General features: G+C 34.9%; 3 protein-coding genes and 1 pseudogene across 5 annotated transcripts; 2 read left to right on the top strand and 2 right to left on the bottom strand.

The window, feature by feature from the left end:
* The first annotated feature begins 2,138 nt into the window (after positions 1–2,138).
* LOC110665528 (receptor-like protein 35) lies at positions 2,139–3,921 on the top strand. The gene has a single exon (XM_021825697.2). It carries the CDS (start codon positions 2,341–2,343, stop codon positions 3,697–3,699), a length of 1,359 nt encoding a protein of 452 aa, XP_021681389.2. The 5' UTR covers positions 2,139–2,340; the 3' UTR covers positions 3,700–3,921.
* A 1,670-nt stretch (positions 3,922–5,591) lies between these two features.
* LOC110665529 (LEC14B protein) lies at positions 5,592–11,339 on the bottom strand. 3 transcript variants are annotated; one of them, XM_058138552.1, is made up of 10 exons: positions 11,114–11,339; positions 9,994–10,513; positions 9,748–9,867; positions 9,567–9,644; positions 8,705–8,881; positions 8,201–8,278; positions 7,190–7,365; positions 6,767–6,925; positions 6,428–6,488; positions 5,592–5,995 (listed from the first exon to the last, which is right to left on the bottom strand). In XM_058138552.1, exons 2-10 carry the CDS (start codon positions 10,384–10,386, stop codon positions 5,804–5,806), a joined length of 1,434 nt encoding a protein of 477 aa, XP_057994535.1. In that variant the 5' UTR covers positions 10,387–10,513; positions 11,114–11,339; the 3' UTR covers positions 5,592–5,803. The 3 variants fall into 3 exon arrangements, with proteins under 3 accessions (XP_057994535.1, XP_057994538.1, XP_057994541.1); XM_058138555.1 differs by lacking the exon at positions 11,114–11,339 and adding an exon at positions 10,992–11,112; XM_058138558.1 differs by lacking the exon at positions 11,114–11,339 and adding an exon at positions 10,808–10,933.
* A 395-nt stretch (positions 11,340–11,734) lies between these two features.
* LOC110665530 (pentatricopeptide repeat-containing protein At2g30780-like) lies at positions 11,735–15,295 on the top strand (annotated as a pseudogene).
* Positions 15,296–20,295: 5,000 nt separating this feature from the next.
* On the bottom strand, positions 20,296–22,954 carry LOC110665531 (gibberellin receptor GID1B). The gene is made up of 2 exons (XM_021825700.2): positions 22,467–22,954; positions 20,296–21,819 (listed from the first exon to the last, which is right to left on the bottom strand). Exons 1-2 carry the CDS (start codon positions 22,503–22,505, stop codon positions 20,824–20,826), a joined length of 1,035 nt encoding a protein of 344 aa, XP_021681392.2. The 5' UTR covers positions 22,506–22,954; the 3' UTR covers positions 20,296–20,823.
* Positions 22,955–23,325: the final 371 nt, after the last annotated feature.

Below are 23,325 nucleotides of genomic sequence, written 5' to 3' on the forward strand. Positions count from 1 at the left end.
AAAAATATATATATTCTAAATGCTTTTACCAAGCATTGTTGAGTTTATTTATTTATTTATTTATGGTTATAGAAGCACATAAATGTGGATGCTGCTGCTGGTTATGGTTGTAGAAAGCAAAGAGATTGTGCAATGAAAAAAATGGAGTTGCAGAGGAATGCCCACACAGCACATGCATATAACGAGTGGGCTCTTGGGTTGTTGGGTTTGGTGCTGCAATCACCCACACGCATTTCCATGCAAATTTAACATTGTGGACCCATTTGCTTTCCAAGCTACGTGAGTCTCTGTGTTCTGCTTGGTTCTTTTTCTGAAACCTGTGCTGTTTTCCAATCACATATTCCTTTGCATTCTCCAAATTTTATCATGTACTCAAAGAGTGAGTGAACCCATGTATTTAAATCTGTTAATTTCCTTTTTTTTTCTTTTGTTTTACAATTATAATGACATATTAATTCAATAATTAATAATATGGAGATTGTGATATTATCCTATGTTTATATACTCTTCCTTTGGGTCCAAGAAATGGCTGAACTGCTCTACTTTTATGTCAAAACCAAATTTTACCTTGTCACCAAGTTTCTCCTCTTGTTCTTTCTATCTCTTTTGCAGGTTTTAGCGCACTGCTTATCAGTTTTATGATTGGATTTATTAATTTAAAAATTAATTAATGTGAATATTTTCATCCTATTATCGGTTGTAATTCTTTAATATTTAATTAAGATTGAAACTATGATTGCCAATTTCGTGACGAGAGGTCAAGATTTGCCAATTTCGACCCACATCAACTATAATTGCCATCTTTGAAAAATTAATTCGTATTACCTCATACATTAAATTAAGAAGGATGAATTCATGTATTATTTTTCAATGTTTATATTGCAGTAATTTTTATATTGTTTTATATATATTAATTTTAAATTATTTTTAATATTCTTAAGAGCACATTTTCTTAATAAAATTTTCTATTAATTAATATTTTTTACTATAATATTTTTAGATAAATTTTAATAATTATCCATAAATTTATATGGTTGTAATATTAAAATCCTTTAATATTAAAATGTAACATAAAACCTTAACTTTTAAATTTTATATAGAAAATTTTTTTAATTTCTAATTATTGATTTTTCAATTAGATTTTAAGGTGAACAACTCTAATGCGATATTCAGTCAATATTTCTCTTTTCTCTCTTATGTAAAGTGTAAATTTAATCTCTCTGCACATAAAAAATTTAATTTCTCTATAAAGAGGAAAAAAACTCAGTTTAAATATGACTTAAAAGAGGAAAGAGAAATGTTAGTTAAATATCACGCTGAAATTATCTAAGTTAGTGATTAACTAAAAAATCAATGATTAGATGTTTAAGAGATTTTACAGTGTAAAATTTAAAAAATAAAAAATTTTATATTATATTTTTAAATTAAAAGATTATTATATTATAATTATATAAATTTAGGAATGATTGATAATTTATTCTAATATTTTCTCTGATTATAATTTATACATAATTAAATTATTTAATAGTTAAATATATTATTTTAACAATATAATTATGAAAATTAATACTCTTAAATTTCATTTTTAATAATAAAAAGAAAAAAAAAACATTACTTGTAGTGCCGTTATAATTTTATTAAATTATTAATTGATAAAAAATTGCACAAAGATCCTCCTACAAGAGAAAATAAATAAAATAAAATAAAAAATAGAAGGGATTCCATGCCACATAAAAAGACAAAGAAGTATTTTGATGCACAACCGCAAGCTGGCAGCCATCACCATCACGAAAGCCACATTGGCTGCTGCCGCTGCTATGTGCGTGGTTGGACCAAAGCTTTATCACTTTACGTGTCAACACCTCCCTGCCCGTGATATTTATAACAAGCCACCATCGTGCACTCTATCCTAAAACCGTTTCGCTCGGGTGCTATGCTGGCGGTGGTCTTCCCAGTCGCTTGCTTCCCTCATAGGGATGTACCTCGCTGTCACGTGTCCCCCGCCCGAACCACCGTCTCCAGACCTAGTTTGACATCTACCTCCACGTAGGCTCGGACAACCGTTTGCCTCCGAACCAAAGTCCAATAAACAAACAAAAAAACAACATTAATAAAAATAAAAAACAATTAATAAAATACGCTCATTGTAGTTGCAGCACAGAGACACACAGAGCAAAGAAAGGAGTGTGGGTTCGTCTTCTCTTATCTCAGAAGCCAAAATAATGAAAAAGCAAACTCCTTGAGAGGGTGAAGATTCAGGAACAAGATTCTAAAGAAAAGAGTCCCCTGTTTGCTTCTTGTTGCTTCTCTTCAAAGCCACTCTCTTTCTACAATCTTTTGATGCTGATAGTTTCGCCATTAAAGCTTTCACGCCATTTCCCACGAGAAATCGGTAGACTTCACTCACGGAAAAAGCACTCTTCTCTTCTCAAAAGCTCACTTTCTTCTCCTCTATATAACCCTTTGCTTCACTCAACTTCTCGCTACAAGAAAATGGCAGAGCACAAGCTTAAAGCTGCAGTTTCCTTCATTTTCTTGGTTTTCTCTCTTCTTCAATGTAAATTGTTTGTGCATGCAATTTTGGACCCTATTGATTTCTTGGCTCTGCAATCCATTAGAAAGGCATTAGATGACTTGCCAGGCTCCAACTTCTTCGCTTCCTGGGACTTCACTTCTGATCCTTGTAACTTCGCCGGTGTTTACTGTGAGGATGACAAAGTGATCTCTCTTAATCTCGGTGATCCAAGAGCTGGTTCTCCAGGTCTCACCGGCCGCCTGGACCCTGCTATTGGTAAGCTCTCTGATTTGGCTGAGTTCTCTGTTGTACCGGGCCGGATCATTGGTTCACTGCCACAATCTCTCTCCCAGTTGAAAGACTTGCGCTTTCTCGCCGTCAGCAGAAACTTCCTCTCCGGTGGGATTCCGGCCGCTCTAGGCCAGCTGCGCAATCTCAGAACCCTTGATCTCAGCTACAATCAGCTCACAGGAGAGATTCCTCGCTCTATCGGTACCATACCGGAACTGTCTAATGTCATTCTGTGCCACAACCGCCTCTCTGGATCGGTCCCTCCATTTGTCTCACAGTCACTGACTCGGCTCGATTTGAAACACAACGCTCTCTCCGGTTCGCTTGCACCATCTTCTCTGCCTCCCTCACTTCAAGACCTCTCTCTGTCATGGAATCGGCTCAGTGGACCCGTGGACCGGTTACTGAACCGGCTAGACCAGCTAAACTACCTGGACCTAAGCATGAACCTGTTTAGTGGCGGCATTCCGGACCGGGTCTTCACATACCCAATAACCAACCTTCAATTGCAGAGAAATCTATTCACCGGTCCAGTGCAACCGCCCAATCAGGTGACAATAGGGACCGTTGATCTTAGCTACAACAGATTGTCGGGTCAAATATCCCCCCTGTTCTCTACCGTACAAAATCTTTACCTGAACAATAACCGGTTTGCGGGTCAAGTCCCTGGAAGCTTCGTAGACCGTTTATTGGCCGCGAGTATACAGATATTGTACTTGCAGCACAATTATCTAACCGGGATTGAGATTAATCCGGCGGCTGAGATTCCATTGAGCAGCTCATTATGTTTGCAGTATAATTGTATGGTCCCGCCCGTACAGACGCCGTGCCCTTTGAAGGCCGGGAAGCAGAAGACTAGACCAACAGAACAGTGCAACGAGTGGAAAGGGTAAAGTTGGAATTTCACAGGCTTTAAATGAGGGCAAAAATGGGAGTACGTTCATTTTTTTTTTTGGGGGGGTTTTGAGTTGTTTTCCTTATTCATTGATTTAATATATATTTTTTTAATGCAATCTTAATCAAGGTGAATGATAAACAAGGAATATTTGTGGATAATGTGATGAGAAATTGTATTTATTTGTGGGATTCAATTGAGAATTCAATGTTGCTATTAAGTAATATATATATATATATATATATATATATTTTTTTTTTTTTTTTTTGGGCAAAAAATATGCTTGATTTATGCAATTTAAATAATATTTTACGTTTATTATTTACCTTAAAAATACTTTTTTTTTTGGGTGCTTTTTTCCTACGTGATTGTCAATATAATGTTGTGTGTGTTGCATTTTAGAATAAGCAATTCCTCCTATAAACAAATGCTTCTTCTGGCCATATTAGTCCCTAAAAACTTGAATTTTTTTTTTTAAATATTCATCAATTAAAAAAATTTCAAACAAATCAAAGATAAATGTGTAGATATCCATATTAAATCTCAACATTTAATATGTTCCCACTTGAAGTTGAAGGCAAGAGTTCATCATAACTGAATTAAAAAAAAAGATACAATATTAATATTTTTAAATACTTAGTAAAATAGATAACATAATTAGATTTTATTTCTTAAAAAAAAAAGGAAAAGGAAAAGGAAAAGGGGAGACTGTCCTATGCTTTACCCCCCAGGCCCAGGCTTTTTATGCAGGGGGCAGTGACAGTAAAATCAAGATTTTGGGCCAGCTACATCTGCTCAACAAACATTCTATCTTCCCTCACTAGAAGTCTTCTTGAATCTTCATCTGCAGTCCATTTTCAGCTACCCTGATTGATTTGTTTAGTAGTGCTTTCTTCTTCTTCTTCTTCTTCCTATTACTGAGGATTGCACTCGAAATTAATTCAATTAAATTAAAAATGATTAATAATTCATAAATTTAAAGAAATCATTTTGGAAAATGTCGGCTCCATCTCAGTCTTTCTCCTTAAAACTTTCAACAAAACATGTCTCTTTTCAATTGTTAGGATCCCCCTGAGGTTCGGTTCATAAGAAATCCAGCAACGGTAAATGCTGACAATGTGTTATTACAAAAAACTAAAATCAGCAATTAGAAATCACAAATATAAAATTTATTATGTCAGTGAAAATTAAATTTAAAAAAAAAAATTATTCCCAAGACAAATTAGACCAACCCAATTAAAGAGGATAAATTATGGGCATTAGTTAGATTTTGGCTGTAGATTCCCCCATTAACAAGACCCTGTCCTAATAATGAAATGGGCCTCTAACTAATAATTCATTGCTATATATGGAGGCTCAATTTCAACTGCTACCCATTTCATCCTATAACTTTTCTCTACAATCAGAAGAACACTCGGCTCAGGTACCCTCTCTCATTATTATTATTATTATTATTTTACTGTGTACAATTATTAGATTTCAGTGGGTTGGGAGTGTAGGATCCTTGGTTGTTGAGCCTTGGGCTTAGGATAGATTTGTGGGCTTCAGCTTCATTAGTTGTGTGCCTATTGGTCAGGCTTTGTTTATTAATTTAATAATAATTTATTTTGTTAATTAACAATTAATGATGCATCCGTTCATTATAATTAATATTTTATCAACAAAATTTCAACCAAAAATTAAAATTTTAATATATTTAACTCAAAAAAAATATGATTTAAAGATTTAATAAATTTTATAAATAAATAATCGTTTTTATGACTAAAATTAATATTTTAAAATTTTTTGACCGATTTAATGCTATAAGTGGTATTAAATTTGCCATTATTCATTTGGACATAATGGGGACGTTAGAGTACGCTAGACGACTTGACGTAGGCCCACCGGTGGTTAAGATTTCAATTCACCGATATCTTTTATTGGTACATAAAATCTCCTCATTGGGGGGTTATCCATGTACAACTCAAACCTTATGGACGTATAGTATAAAGCAATGATTTCACATTACAGGCTAATTACATAATATATGTGTGTGGCGAAAACAACATATATTTACTTCATAATATCAAGGAGATTGCATTTGCATGTATCACCAACTTCTTTCAATAAAATTGTCGCCTCCGAATCCTCTTCTTGGTTGCAGGTGTTGGAGCTTCTCCATTCATAGGAAATTCCCATTTCACAACATCCCCGTCCCAAGAAGAGCTTACAAGCATTGGATAATCCGGGTGCCAACTACAATCTCTGACAGGTGATTCATGGTGTTTGAGAACTGCAACTTGCTCTCCAGTAACCTACATAGAATTCAAGTTACTTCTCATACAGGAATGGGCTCCGAAATGTCAAGAATAAGCATACAGGCCTTGTGGTTAGGTACATTCATGCGATAACATCAGATAACCATTTTGGTGGGCATAAATAAAGGTCCTACTTTAACTAGATGGCCATTTTGCAGAATATAGCACGCATGGATTGTATCTTCACCCAATGAGGTCACCTCTTCTTTATAACAGTACTATCGTCAACAAAACACACGAGTTTCACACTTCTGCAACCATGAGTCTCACTAACTGGTGATTTCTGTCTTTTAATTAGGGAAAACATACTTTGTGAGTTTTGCATTATCATCAAGACTCATCATAAAGCAACATATTCAGTTTGCTATCATAAACTGGGATAAAAGCAAGCAGAGAGAAGCAAAAGCAACAGTAGATTTGATTACTTACCAAGTCATATATATAAACGTGAGAATCATGAGAGCCAGTGTATATATACTTTTGGCCAGTGCTGCAAAGATATTCAAGAAGTGAAAATCACATTAGACTCCTTTAAGTTCTAAGAACTAGTGTCTAGTGCGCAAAACTGCCATCATGTTAGACAAGAACAAGATAGTAGCACATCTCAAGCCTGATAAACAAGATAGTAGCACATCTCAAGCCTGATATTACAGATTCAGGTGGCAGCAAAAAATATACAATTAGGTTTCTCAAAACAATTTCTGAACTTCCAAATGACCCTTTCCAAACTGCTAAAGAAGGAGAAAAGAGAGAAATATTAATACTCACCTATGTGTGGGGGAAAAGTAGCAGCGAATAAGAGTACGCAAGACTGAATGACCTTTATATGTAGCCACTGATTGATCACCTGGATGTTTCAAATCTTTTGCCTGTGGTGGATAGTCCATCCATCTGTAATCCCATTCATAGTTCCTTAGCGCTAAGTCGCTGCAATAAAGAGAAAGAAATAATTACCTCTCATCTAAGGGCTCTGAATAGTTGTCAATCTGAATGATATTTTAGACTCTTCCAGTTCATTCAATTAACTTAACAAACTTCCCTATGTTCATGGTAGGAGTCAGTGTTGATAACAGCGACTAAGTGATGCAAATATCAAAGAAGATAGACAAAAACATGCATTTATCATCCAGTCACACTTTCACAAGTAAAAGAAATATTTTGAGATCACCATGGGAGATAAAGTAAGCATACCAAGGAGCATTAGAAGCCATTTTCCGGATATCCCAAAGTTTGATTGTCTGATCTTTGCCATTAGAGATGAAATAACGACCATCTCCACGACTGTCAAGAAATGTAATGCCTTCTAGGTGTCCCACTAGGACTCCTGCTGGATTTCCTCTAGCAATAAAGCAACGCCTATCCCACACCTATACAGGTATTAAATTTTATAAAATATCCAATTTAAGGATACAGGATTCACTGTTCAGTAATGAATATTTCAAAACAGAACACATCTACCTCCAGTTCCTTTTCAGTGTGACATTAAGGTTTATTCACATTAATTTGTTGTGCCACTAACTTGCTCTTTGATGCACAAACATGGGGATGAAAATAGTCATATGACTATATTAATCAATAATGTGGTATGTCTGACATACAAAACTACTTTTAAAAGTCCTTAAAAAAATCGTGTCAAAGATCCAAAGAAAGGATTTTTTTTTTTTTCCAGTTCAGTAAACAATAGTCACTTGGGTTCCACTATAATGCTGTAACCAGCATCCCTAAATCGTTCTACAGGGTTAACAACACCAGCATGCTGCTTTCAACTGGGTGGATACTGTTCTACTTCAGGCAACCAATACTACTTCTAAATAACTAGATCAGAGTGCTCCCAACTGCAAGAGTGTGGTAACAATAGTTTGTACTTGCCTACTAACAATAATGTGATTATTCTTGCTACTCATAGAACACTGAAGGACAATTATTGATTGTATCTGATGTGACCCATTCAACAATCAATGACATTTAAGTAATTTTGCTTCTAACAAACACCACAGAGAATTCATTTCACTGATTTGTCTTTGAATAGCATAACTACTAAAAATTTCAATTCAGCCAACCTTATCCAAACTACTGAACCACCAAGAAATAAATTTGAGAAACTAGGTTTTATTATTTTAATGAAAGTTGAACTTACAAGAATGAATATCTGCAAAGAAGATAACTTTCTTTGAACTTTGAGTAAAAGAAATTAAAACTTACCTTACAAAGATTATCATCACTTCCAGAATAGATAAGATGGCCACTTTCATCAGCAAAACATACAGTGTTAACATCAGACTGCAGCATTTAAAACAAAATAATTTAGAACCTTGCAAGTCCATATTTCAACTTGAAAAGAAAGAAAGCTCAAATTTGACCAGGAAAACTTGACTTTGTGATAAACTTGAAATACTACACAAGCAATCATATGTTATTGGCTCTTTGCTTCTCAATTATTTTGTCATTTTGGCAAGAGTAACCTAAGGCCTATCCTGATACACCTGCTCCTTTATCAGTTCAGATAACAAAGACCGATTGTATATCTGATAGGTTAAAGACTAAACATTTTATATTCTCGGTTAGTAACAAAAAAGGTTAAAAAATGCACAAAAGTTGCAGGAATTAATGTATGTTGGCAATGTCCGAGGCATAAATAACCAAGCCGTTATGCAAATCACATAGGGGATGATATTCAGAAGGTGCTTATCACGACTGGGAACATACCGCATGCGCATGAATTTGAAGTGAGAGCTTATTTTGTTCAATGTCATATACATAAATTGAATCATCACTACTTCCTGCAACAAGTTCACGTCCATCAGTAGAAAATTTCACAGAGAAGATCCCAAAAGAATAGCCCCCATCACCATCAGCAGAAAAGTCCAATCCGTCATGAATCTCCTAAAAAAACATATGGGCTCCAAATATGAATCAATTATTAAAGTAAAAAAAAACTCTGAACAAATAAGATCAATCAGAAATAACAAATCCTTGCATTATGCATCAAAATAGTGAGGATTCACTGTCATTTGGTTATGACTTGTACTTCAAGGCATAAAGGAATCAACAGTGCCTCCACACCCCACTTGGGATGGCTGAAATCTCAAGTATCTAATGTTAACTGGAGAACAACCAATATTTACAAAAGAGATGGTTTCATGACAAAAAAAATCTAGTTCCTGTAGTTTTTCTATGCCATGAAAGTGTAACAATGAGATTGGGAAAAGGTTAGGATCTTAAAATCAGAAGAATTGATTTCCCGACTAAATACTCCAATCCTAATTATTTATGCACGCAAATGCATCAAATCTGTTCCATCATTTTCATTTACATTACTATACATCCTCCTCAATGCATATGAAGTCCTCCAATGACTCAGTCAAACAGGCTGTATTGTGACTTGTCGTTGTAGATCAGGAAAGAGTTTCAATTTTGATACTACAAAGAAATAGTATCAATCAGATGGTGAAATTTACACTGCAATGCCTATAGAAGACAAGATGGTTATACTAAGCAGGCAACAGTGTTATGTGTATTATTCCATTAACTAAATATACATGTATTGACTATGAAAAATAACGCTTACCGTGATGTTTGCGAGTGATTCTGTAGCTGCAGACCCAACATCAACGATATGGACAATAGGTGACATGCTAGCATAGACCTGCAACAGTGCATCAGCAAATCAAATGTTCATTAAAACATACAAAGAATATTGATATGCAAGCTCCAGGCCATTAGGAAGATGACCAGATACACAAACTCACAAGATGGCGCTGATCTGATGACAGAGATGTATCAGTAACTGTCCAACGCAAACTTTTGGCAAGAATGTTTTTCTGAACTTTCCACCCCCTCTCAACATTATATATTCTAATATGGCTTCCCTGGAATGAATGTTTGTTCCCAAAAAAAATTAGTAAAATTCACAGAAAATACTATTTAACTCCCTTTCCTTAATAAATTGTGAATTTCCTAAATCCTATCCCAATACAAAGCTATAAATAGAGCACCTGAAAGCCAGCTACAAACAGAGAACCATCAGCTGAGAATTGTGAGACATAGGCCCGGCTAGTCATCTGGTCAATAAGCCAAGGACCATTGACTGGTAAATATCTGCCAAGCATATGACAACGATCAGCCGCAGAAAACCTCCCCCTTCCTGAATAATTACTTTCCCGACCCGCCAACATCTTAATTGTGGAAACAGGAAACTCCCGTTTCCCAGGTGTCACTTGGGCCAGGCGTTCATGAGGTCTTGATTTTAATTTCGTGATCAGGGAAATTTCATGATCTAAATTGTTCAATGATTTGTTGGATCTCTGGCCATTACTGATTTCATTTCTGGTCTTACCTCCATCACAATGTTCAGAATCAATCTCCAATCTACTCATGGTATAACCCATTGGTCTATGGAGCCAGGAATAAAATGCATTTTACTTTAAAACCAACCACAATATTTTGTACGGCAGAAACACTCGCAATATTTTCCCGTTTTCATATCACATTAATTTGGGTTTCTGTAATGGATTCCTGCCAAAAAAAAAAAAAGGAATTCTTCTTTAGTTGCGAAGTTCAAAGAAAATAAATCTAATTACAGGTTATCTATTTAAAAGAATAAAATCATCAATTGGAAGAAGAGGCGACTTAATCGGATCAATGATAAACAGCGTTGAGCTAAATGAACTAATAAAATCCAACAAAACAAGCGTTTAAGAATCTAATATCATGTATCTTCAACAAGATTTCCCTTTTCAGCATGAAATCAAGCAAACAAGGCAGAAGATGAAAAATTTTCCAGCTTTCTATCAAAATCCTTTCACTTACTGTTAAATATAATAATTTCTCGCAAGAAAATTTGCACTTTACAATAATATTCAACTTTAGTATAAAGTAATTTCTTTTTTCCAGTATAAATGAAGAACTAAAATTTCAGAGCATCAAAATCTAATCATTTCAAACACTTAAAAAAAGGGTAAATAATCCAGTTGCTGGTGGCAAAAAAAAGTACCAAGTTAAGATAGGTGGAAAGCAAAATATGAAAGAGAAATGGGAAAAAAAGATAGATATGAGAAAATCCAGACAGTGGAGAGGATAGGATAAGGATCCTTTCCATACATAACAGCCACTCACCAACAGCACCTTGGCTTTTTTTTTTTTTTTTTTTTTTTTTGGAACACCTTCGCTTTGGTTGCTACCTAAGGTTCTGTGGCGTTTGAATTTTAATGGTTTAATGGTTTTCCAGACTCGTTGGCTTGGGGAGAGCAGCGGCACAGGTGATATTATAGATGGAAGGATAGCGCTGCCGGTCGACGAGAGGTTGTTGGATACGTGGTGTGTAGTGGATCGATGCACTAAAAACTATCGCCTGATCTAATGGTTACGTAGCTTTTTGAAATGAATTGATTACTAAGCTACTTGAGTTTCTTGACCAACACGTGTTCAACCTGATGTGGAAAATAAATAATATTTATAATGAAGTAATTTTATATGTTATACTTATTATTAAAAAATAAAAAAATAATAAAAATTTACCAGTAAATCATTGGTTAAAATGGATTATCATGTCGATATAAAAAAAATTTTATTTTTTATTAAAAATTTATATTTTTGATTCAATTTAAATTATAATTTTTATAACTTTAAAAATAATTTAATTAATAAAAAAATCATTTTTAAAAAGAAATAAATTAATAAAAAAAAACAAAAATTAATACTATTTTTATATTTAAAAAAAAATAAAATGATAAATTTACAAAAAAAAATTGGTGATGGCTTTCAACTCTGCTCTCGCCTTTTTCAGGTACACAACTCACTTCACTTTGCTCCTCCAACCTTTTATTTACCTCAATTCATCCTCATCCAAACAGTCCCTTAGATCGCTTTCCAAATCCATAGCCGAGCACCTTGACAATTTCAGGCAGCCATGGATCAATCGCATCGCATTGCATCAGTGTCTCGTTGTCAGGCCTCATCGATTCTTTGGATAAACCCTCCTAAAACAGTCAAAAATTAAAATTTGGATTTATGCTAGTTGACAGCAAATGAAGCGAGTGTTCAAAATCTCGGATGCAGTCCAAGCGGAGCTCCTCAGTCGCCGCAGATTGCCTACAGTTTCCCACACTTTGGCACCTTTCACCTTCACCCTCACCAAGTCGCTAGTTTACAGACTTGCCCGCGAGCACGGTCAGACTTTGCTGCCCGCCAATGTTGTCCCCAATGTCATTGCCCTTTTATCCAACAAGTTCTCTCAAGTTGAAACCAATGACTGGAACGATTTAAGAGCAAAGGTGTCTCATCTGCGGGACGAATTAGTTCAACATGGTGGAGATTTGATAAGGCTATTGAGGTTTTGGGGGAGAAGCGTGACTTGTTGTTTGGGATGTATACCGATGGATCCGCTTTTATTGAGCTCCTGAAGCAGTTGGTTTCTTGGCCTCACTTAGCCGTAGAGGTGTTGTTTTGCATTTATTTTACTGGGTTGTTATTCATTTTGCTTCTCGATCAGCAAGCCCATTGCATGTGTATGTTTAAATTGATTTGTTCTTGCGAGCATCTGTCTTGGAGTTGATGAGTTTTTGGTGAAAATTAGGTGAAAAAAAATTTGTGTACAAGAAATGATACGTATATTGCAAAGTATGGCATTTGTTGATTTGGAGAAGGCATTCCTTTGCGTATAAAAAGGAAGTTTACTGGAGTTTTTTGTGTGTATGTGTGCTGTGTAGTGAGAATGTGCAGAGAAAGTAAGAATTAGAGATTGAGTAAGTTGTGAGAGAAAAAATGAAGAAGAAGAAGAAGAAACAAATCTCTTGTTTGTAAATGTTCTGTATTTGAATTAATGAAATATGTGTTTTACTCTTTATTTTTAATCTTTCTTTGTTGTGTTATTGTGAAGCATTTTGTTTTATTTTGGGTCGATCATTTTTAGCTCTCTGTTTTTTCTAACATGGAGTATGAGTCTCCATTTTCCAACATGGTATCAGAGCCCAAATGATCTTTGTGGGGCTTATTTCAAGTTGTTTTTGTTTGAGTGAAGCATGGTTTTTATCAAGGTTGTTTTCTCTCCTCCATGAAAAGCTTTGAATGATTATTGTTTTCTTGAGAGTTTGTTGCTAAGAATTTGCTTGAAGGGACTTGTGCATGTCCATAAATTGCTGAAACTTATTTGAAGGACCTGTGCATGTCCATAAACTGCTGAAAACTTTTAAACAAGGGACCATGCATGTCTATAAACTGCTGAACTTTGTGAAATTGTTGATGAAAGGCCATGAGCCTTCATTTTATGGAGTCTTGCGATCAAGGAGGATGATTTTTTTCATTTGTCTTTGTTTGAAGCTACCTAGAGAATGTATGAACCAAGATGATGTCTAGTTCCAACAAAAACTCATCAAGGAGGAGTGTTGGAGTTGATGAGTATTTGGTGAAAATTAGGTGAAAAAAATGTGTGCACAAGAAATGATAGAAGTCATACTTAGGTATAGTTCAAAGTATGGCATTTGTTGATTTGGCGAAGGCATTCCTTTGCGTATAAAAAGGAAGTTTGTTGGAGTTTTTTGTGTGTATGTGTGCTGTGTAGTGAGAATGTGCAGAGAAAGTAAGAACTAGAGATTGAGTGAGTTGTGAGAGAAAAAATGAAGAAAAGAAGAAACGAATCTCTTGTTTTGTAAATGTTCTGTATTTGAAGCAATGAAATATGTGTTTTACTCTTTATTTTCAATCTTTCTTTGTTGTGTTATTGTGAAGCATTTTGTTTTATTATGGGTAAATCATTTTCAGCTCTCTGCTTTTTCTAACATGGAGTATGAGCCTCCATTTTCCAACAACTGCATTGGGCTGAATTTTCGTTCTTAATGATTTTTTCAAACTTTATCATATATGGCTTATAAACAGTAAGCTATTTTGTTTGAAATTTGTCACATTATTCTATTACCTATGTTTACTCATCAAAAATCAAACTTGTTACGAACCTAGTTCATTTAAAGCACAATGGAAGATTCAATCGAGTTACCCAAGGATAAGAATGTTCACAGAATTCTTGTTCTGTGGTAAAAGTTTTTGTACTGTAGCAATAGATTGAAACTACATAAGATTTGGGGTAGAAACACGATATATTAATGGTTTCCATGCATATTTGAGTGATGGATTTTGTTCCCTTTTTTCTTTTAAGTTTAGATGCATATTTAAATGGTTGTGTTCAGGTATTTAATTGGAGAAGAAAATGAGCTGAGAGCAGCACTCCTATGACACCAGAGTAGTATGCCATTGCCAAGGGTATCACAGTTGCTGGTGGGGCAAAGAATGTTTCTCTTGCGGTTGAGTTGTTTGCTGAGGCTGGTAGCAAGGGTCAACTTGTACATATAATGCGCTGATGGGTGCTTACATGTACAATGGCCATGCTGATAATTGTCAGTCGTTGTTTCATGACTTGAAAAGAATGTAAATTTTGGTCCTTCAGTTGTAACATGTAACATTCTTATTTCAGTCTTTGGTCGCTCATTACTTGTTGATCACATGGAAGCAACATTTGAGGAGTAATTTAAATGTCTCACCAACATTGAGCACATTCAATAATTTAATTGCTGGTTACATTACTGCTTGGATGTGGGATGGTATGGAAAACACTTTTCAGATGATGAAGGAAGGTTCTGTTAAGCCTGATCTTAATACCTACTTGCTAATACTTTGAGGCTATGCACATTGTGGGAATTTAGGAAAGATTCAAGAGACATATGAATTGGTCAAAGATCATGTAAATCTCAATGCAAGGTCATTAGTCAGGGCCATGATAGGTGCATATTGTAAGAGTTCAATAACTTACAGAATCAAAAAGATTGAGGCACTATTGAGGCTTATTCCAGAAGAGGAATATGAACCTTGGTTGAATGTCTTGTTGATTAGGGTTAAAGTGCAGCCGGATTTGTTAGAGGGGATGGAGAACTCTATAAATGAGGCATTCCAGCACAAAACCACTATAACAACCACCAGAGTGATGCAGACCACCATTGCATGCTATTTTAGATGCAATGCAGTCGACAGGCTTGCAGACTTCGTAAAACGCGCTGAAAATGCAGGATGGAGAACTGCCGTCCTCTATATCATTGTAAAATAGTCATTTATGCATCACAAAAGCACTTGGACAAAATGGAGAATGTTCTTAATGAGATGGAGAATTGCAACTTGAAATGCACAAAAAGGACATTTGTGATATTGTATAAAAGCCTATTTATGTGTGGTAAAAAATACAAGGTTGAGCAAATAGTAGGTTTGATGTACAAGCATGGACATGGGATTCCACTAGGCGCATCTCCATCATAACATACCCACTAACAAGGTTGCATACAGTCCATCATAAAATTGCAGAAAGCATTCTGCTGATCGTGTGAATGGTTCATGAAAATTTAATATGGATTGAACTTTCCAGTCATTCATAGGTAAACATTGTGATTTATACTGCCCCTTATTTATTTAGCCTGCTACGTTTTATGTATTCATACTCTTAGCAGTTTGAAATTTTCTGATGGTAGCCAATGGTCTTGTTTCTAATGTTCTTATATCACAAGCATATAAATGCATCTTCTAAGTTATGAGTTACTTAAGACCAGTTGGTGGGCAAGAAGACCTGGTTATTGTGATTTGAAAAGCTTATACTGCTGAGTATGCGTAAGGTATAGATAATTTGTTTATCTCTTAGGCTACCACTTACAATCTTTAATTACAGTAGTTGAAAGATTGCTGCTTCTTATCAAGGAGCACTCCTCCTTGGAAAAACCTGTATTGTCAACCCCAGCCTGGCCAGTTCAACAGGTACCCCAAAAACCTGGAAAAATAAAACCCTCTCAAAACCTGGTGACCCGCTAAACCTGTCACACAGGTGGGGCGGGTTTCAATTAATTTTTCTGTTAATTATTTCTACAAAATAATGTCGTTTTGTACATGTAGCAGTCATTAGTTAGTTACATGAAGCACCCCCCATATGAAAAAAAAAAAAAATCGCTTGTTTTATGTTTTTTGACATCCTTCATTTCTCCAAAAGGTAACTCTAAACCTTAGTTTTGGATAGTGCAAGTTTATTACCAATGTTTTTAAATAATCAATTTTGGGGAACAATTATTCAGTAAAAATTAAGGAATATTAATTGGGGTTTAAGGGTAAATTTGATAAATTGATTAAATATTAAAAAGATATATTTCTAATATACAAAGCTAATATACTAATATTAATTTACAAAAGATTATCATTGCATAACATAAATTTAATATTTATTTAATAGTATATAATATAATATTAATTTAATATCTAATATTAGGAGAAGGAATTTAAGATATTAATATGAATACATAAAAAAATATTAATTGCACGACATAAATTTAATATTTGTTGAACAATATACAAGATGAACAGTTTACGGATTGAACCCTTTAACTCTCCATCTTCATCGGTTCTCAAACCACGCCAATTTGAAGCCTTAGGAAAAACTTCATTGAGAGCATAATAAATTTCAATCTAAACAACGCCATCATGACCACAAAATTTATATTGCCTTCATATTTAGGGTGACATGATCATCAGATCATGTGATGTCTGGTTTTGGCATTAAGTGTTAACAGAGTGTTTTAATCCCCTTTGTTTTTGGTTTTTCATTTTTATTGTTTATTACCTTGAGAGAAGGATATCTCCTCCTTCACTCTCTTTCGTCTTCCTTATCAAAATCTTTTTCTTTTATCCTAAAAGATCGAAGTGCTGTCATCCATAACCATTTTTTATTTTGCATCCAAATAAAGATTTTTTATTGAGCTTTGTAACCTTGGAACCCCATTGCTTTCCTTTCTTCTTCTCCAAGAGAGTTCACATATTTTGTGATGTATATTCACTTCTTTAAGTGTTCTGACAATTTTTCACCCTTCCATTCTTCTGAGTCTGTATGACTTTGCCAAATCAAACCATACTCTATTTCATTTCCCCCAGAATTTTACCTTCTAGCCCATTCTGTTTTCCTATTAAATGGAGTTTAAGCTCTCAAACCGGACTTGGTACAGAAACTTATGGAGGCTGATGCCATTACACTAAGCATAAACATCAGCTCGTGGTATGGAAATGTTGTTAGCCCACATCAATATTTCTTGGCACTGATGACCTCACAAATGGCAATATAACCAGGGGAAAGGGCTGGGACTGGGAGTGTTAAGGCGGGTAAGGTAGGAAAATATTGCCTTGGTTACTCCTTGCTTAATTTTTGCATTTTACTATTATATGATGTGTTATTTCTACCACTTAAATCTCCTTTTGAGGAGATCTACAACTTAATATAGAAAACAGAAATGAATGACATGGTTGATTATTATTACTTAAATAATATTCAAACTCGTTTAAATTTATATATTTTAATTAATAATTATTTAAAATATATTTTTATTAATAAAATATATATAAAAAATCTATTTTAAAATTTAAATATTATTATAAATTTAAATAATAAATATTTAATATATAAAATTCTTAAATTTAAATTTATTTTAATAAAAATACCTAAAAATATTCAATCTGTTATCATTAAGAACCGAGGCTTAAAAAAAATGTGGAAAGGCAATAGAAGAAATTGAAAGAAGCTGAGGTGGGTGATGGGGTGGTGAGAACGTGCTGAGCAGAGACAAAGAGCAGGAGGAGCAGAGCACTACCATTGCTCGACTGAACCAGGAAAAAAACAAGGTTTTCCGTTTAGTACATTTGTCTTTCATGGGTAGTTTAGTTGCATTGTTATTTTCTCATATGGAGTCAAATATCATGTTCCATAATAATGCAAGTAAAATACACGTGTCACAACGGTGATTTCTGGGTGTAAATTTTAAGCAAATGGGGTTGGAGGTCCTTTGTTACTGATGTTCTTGTTCTATAGCTATAATGGAAAACATGGGGGAAAGCATCTTAACCAAAACGACAAAACCCAATGAGGCATCAACGTGGTGAGTTTCTTCATCTACGGCTAAATTTTTTGGGTAATGAATGCCCAAAGGGTTATTCTACTTAGTCTTCTCTTACGTTATTCTTGTACTGTTCATGCTTTTTATTGTGTTTTTAATTTTAATTACAATAAATATTAAGGCTTAATATTATTATTATTATTATTATTTGTTATGTTCCATCGCAATATTGTCAGCAACTACTGTATTTTGTGATGATATATTGTTGTCGAGATGTTAATGGGTACGCATGAAGCTGTCCCTTTTTGGATATTCACAAAAAGATTTGATTTTTTTTTTTTTTCTTTTCCCCTTGTGGAATAATCCAACAATCCTTATCATTGATGAATTAGATGCAACTCCACTTTGCTAAATTTACATTATAATGGGCCACTCTAATAAGATGGAAGTAACTATTGAATTACCATATATAAAAATAAAACCATCTAATCACAAAAATAAATAAATAAATAATTTTTTCATGCATCATAGATTTACTTTTTCTTAATTATTAAAATTTAAATTCTCAACATTATATTATTAAAATTTATAAATATTTTTTTTATGCTATGATTAATTCTCTAGGTTTATATATCTCTCATGAATGATTAAAATTATTGGAAACAAGAGCCGTCCGGGTCGATTTTGATTTGAATTGACTCAAAATTATTGGTTTTATTTCACTTAAAAGGGTCAACTTGAATTGTAATTGTAATAATGTGTGTTTGATGTAGAGAAAGTATTATAAAATAAGATAAAATAAGATAATGAAAGATAAAGTATCAAAATCTCATTAACAAATAAAATCTTAATTTCGTTTTGAATTATTCGATTTGATTTCAATTCTGAACCGGCTCATGGCTAGGTACGGGAATAAGTAAATCAAGATGACTGGAGATGCTATGGGACGTACTCAATTCAAAAGAGGGGTGATTTGATTGAATAAATAAAAAAAAAAAAAAAGTTAAATTACAAGAACCCACCCAAAGGATAAAACAGAATAAAAAAGGAAGCGTGTGAAGGGGAAAGCCACAATTAATGACCCACTAATATAGTTTAATGACAAACATCGAGGTACCGACCAAAGCAAATTAGGGATTTTGTCTATAATCAAAGGATTAAAGAAAAGCCCAATGGATGACAATGACATTGCCGTGTCGTGTTAGGGAATATTTCAAAACATAAACAGCCAATTAATAAGGGACAAATCATAATAAGACATGAGAAAACCATGTTAAACTGAACAAGAAAAAAAAAAAAACCCCACCAAAACAAAAGAAAGTTTTGAATATTTTTGGTGCCATTGGCAGATGCAATTTAAGCTGAGCATATATTCTAAGCAAGCAAAGGAGGAGCCAAGAAAGTCAATTAAGGACAGGTTTCCATGTCCTTGTCCAGGCTTAGCTGTTTCTGCCACTGAGAAGCCATTAAGCTCTTTAAAAGCAATCCCAACAGCTCAAAGATTAAAAATAAATAAATATTCAATGGGAAGAAAGAAGAGAAGAGTTGTGTTTGGCTGGATGGCTGGCTTCCTTGGTGGTGTTTTTTTCAAAGTGGTCCCTCATAATACTTCCAAAATTCCCAACCACTAGAGTTTCCTCCCATCAAAACAAAGCCAATTCCTGTATTTGCCTATTATCCCCAATTCCAAACACACCCAACTACAATGGGCAATCAGGAGCTGACAAGATTGAATCAATTTCTTCGTAGAAAGATGGTGATATCCATGATTTAGACCCTCTGTGCAATCATTTAATTTTCCCACAAATCTAAATTTTTTATGTTCTTTTATTTTTCCCCTTTATTTTCTTTGGCTTTTGTGTTGTGATGATCCTCACCATCCCTCGCGAGAGTCTTTTCTTTTTTTGGCCATTATGGTTAAGGAAGAAATTTCCTTTTCTTTCTATTTCCCATATTGACATTTGGTGTGTTGCTTTGTGAAGCCGTTTTGAGGTTTAAATCCTTAATGGGATACAAAAAGATATTTGATCAAAAGCGTGGATTCAATATCACTTTCTTCTTCAAATCACCCGCCGTTCTCTGGTCTTTTCCACTATAGAAAACACTCTCTTTGGTAACTAATTATCCTATTGCTTTTATTAATACTAAGTACCCAGATTTATAACAAAATGATATTTAGACCCTTCTTAAATCTTCTTTTGACCAGTAAATGGATTTGGACTTGAACAAGCTAATTATGTGTTGAAGCTTCTGGGTGTAAATTTGCTTTATGTTTGAGACTTTAACAATGCTCTAGTCTACATATTCCTCCATGGCAAGTTAGACATCCAAGTACCAACAGAGCAATAACAAGAACAGAGACAATACAAGGATTAGCTCTGTTAGAGAAAAGAGAACTAAATGCAAACAAAATCTTTTATATATTCTACAACACAAGTATAACATACAAGTCATATCAAGATTGGATATGTTCCAGTCTGAAATTAGTGCTTGTAAATTGCCAACTCACTAAAACCAATTGATCAAGCCACCAAACATTACCCACACACTTCTTCCTTCCCCATTATTTATGGCTAGAAGTGAACCAGGGTAAAGCTTAATTTTTTATCTGGTGGCTCAGCTGAATGCCATTAACAAGTTCTGATCGTCAGTAGCCGCTGAAACTGGCCCTCTCCGCTTGAATACTTCTATGCACCCACAAGACATAAGCAGTACTCTCCGGTCTCCAGACCAACAACAACTAGTCTCTGCTGAAACAGAACTCATATCACCTCACCAAGTGGTGATATGGTAAGAAGTAATACTACACATTCTTATAACTACACACCATGACTGCAAAAGGGGAAGAAAAAAAAGGAGAACACAAGTTAAAGTGTCAAGCTTCTGTTATGTATTGGCTGCCTGTACGTAAGGATAAGTAGTATATTAACAGTTAGGATTGACGAAGTTTTTAATCTCCTCCATGAGGCAATAGAAATGATCGTTATTTGGCAAAAAATAGAACCCTATTGTGGCTTGCTTTAGATAAAGAAGTTTCACTTCATGGCCAGCTTTCTGTAGTCCTTCAACATAAGCCAATTGCCAATCTTGAACAAGATCGAAACCAGCCACAACGACTAGACTTTTAGGGAATTTGAGTTCGGCGAGGTTTCTCCCTCTAGGGCCAAAGATATTACATGCTGGATGATCTCTATCTTCCCCTTCGGGTAGATATGCTCTCCAATACCAGTCACGATCTTGAATTGTAACAAAGTACTTGCTATCTAATCTCTTCTCTGATTCAGTTCTCTTCTGCCCACCAAACATTGGGTGCAGAAGGATATTACCCAATACTTCAACATCAGCTTCCGCTGCCCTCACTGCAACATGGTGAGCTATATTTCCACCTGAACTATCCCCAGCCAAATATACATGAACCTTGGAATCCTTCCCACTTTGAAGCCAAGTTCTTGACTTAACCCATTTAAGAGCTGCCCAACCATCATCATATGCACATGGGTACCGGTACTCAGGTGACCGCCGATAATTAACAGACACCACAACAGCCTTGCAAACGCTCACAAGGCGGCGACAGAAGGTGTCATAGATAGCACTATTGGCAGAGGAGTGAGTGAAGCTTCCACCGTGGAAGAAGATTATAACTGGGACAATCTCAGTGCTGCTCAAAGGCTTTTCAAGCTCTACAATGCCCCATTGAGCCTCATTTTCAGGGGCAGGTTGGTAAACCCGGTTAAGGAGGCCTGTGGCTCGATCGACGTAATCAAAGGAGAAAACCCCGTCAACTGGAATGGTGTTGGCATTCACTTTACGTTCAAGGAACTCCGCCAAATCACGGTTAAAGGTCCCGTCGGGGCGGCGAAGGAGATTATATGCAAGCTTGAAATTAGAGATGAGGACCCATGTGTTCAGCGGAACTACCCTCTACAAGAAGAACAGAGGGATTTAGCAATTAGATGCCAAAAGTTCACAAAATCTTTTGACTTTATAATGAGAGCTAGATTGATCATATAAATCTTGAAAAGCAGAGCAGATAGCGTATGAAATTTTGTTATGCGCCCAAAACAGCAAAAGAAAAGTAAAATAAACCCTGAAAAAGCCAAACACCTGCTAGAAATTGTTGAATGAGGAACGTAAAATCAAATCCTACAAATGAAAATAATAGAGACGGCCTAATAATACAAATTCCAATTACCTTCAAATTTTGAAGTATGAGATGGTAACCCAACATCGAAATAGCAGGGAAAAAGAACATAAAAAAACAAAAATCCCATGAAACATACAGTCATAATAGCAAGAAATTGAAAGCAATAGCAAAAGCAGCTCGAGAAATGACAAATTCTTCAAACCAAATCCAAGCAGGAAGTCCATACTTATGTCATAATCTAAGTCAAATTTCTGGCTTTCTGATTTTCGAAAACATAAGGCCCAAACCAAGTGCTAAAGAAATAGACAAGATTTCATAGAAATTTGTTGAACCCTTCAAGCAAAAGCAATCTTTATAAGCTTCAAAAGAACGAGAGGAGACAAGGGAATCAAAGAGCAACGTAGAAATGAAGAGGAGGGAATACCTTGGATTCATTTTGCTTGACTTCATTACTACCAGCCATGAGAATGGCTCTGTACAGCAAGAGTTAAGAATGGCTTTGTACAGCAAGATTTAAGAAGGGCTAAGAAATAAAAATAAGCGAGAATCCAGCAGCAGAAATGATCTTCAGATAAAACGTGTCATTCATTTATTTTTGATTCAGTGAACAAGTATGATAATCCCAGAAAACACTTGCATCCGTGCATTCCTCTCTCTCTCTCTGGATATGAGATTCTGCAGAGCTATTTTACGTATGCAAGCAGGAGATGTCTTTTTTATTCCCCCTTTATCTCTTCTCTCTCTATCGCGTTGATTGATTCCTCGTTAGAGTTCTGAACAAGCATGGAAGAGACACTTGTCTCTGAAATAAGGGAACAGTGAGTTTGAGAGATATAGGCAGAGAGAGAAATCGAAGACAGATATATCTTCTAGAGAGAGAGAGAAACAACAAGTACAGAGAGAGAGAGAGAGAGAGAGAGGAGCAACGGAGGTGGACGGAGACGAGGAGACGACAAAGCTGGCGGCCAAATTTAACTGTTCACGTGGGTCCCGTCCTCTCTCTCGCTCTCTCTCTTTACATTTACACGCGCGCAGCATTATCACGCTGGTATTGGTAAGCTTTATTCTTCTTTATTATTCTTAATATTTCATAATTTATTTGCTTACTTTTTAAATAAATTACTTTTTCATCTCTACCATATCAAAATTATCTTGTATGTCTCTAAATCTTAAAAAATTATTTATAGATTTTAACTGCATCAAATAAAGAAATATACTATTTTTAAATATAAATAGATAATTTTTTTATTTGACAAAATTAAAATATAAAAATTAAATTATTT

The sequence above is a fragment of the Hevea brasiliensis genome, chromosome 2, assembly GCF_030052815.1.
Source record: "Hevea brasiliensis isolate MT/VB/25A 57/8 chromosome 2, ASM3005281v1, whole genome shotgun sequence".
Lineage (NCBI taxonomy): Eukaryota > Viridiplantae > Streptophyta > Magnoliopsida > Malpighiales > Euphorbiaceae > Hevea > Hevea brasiliensis.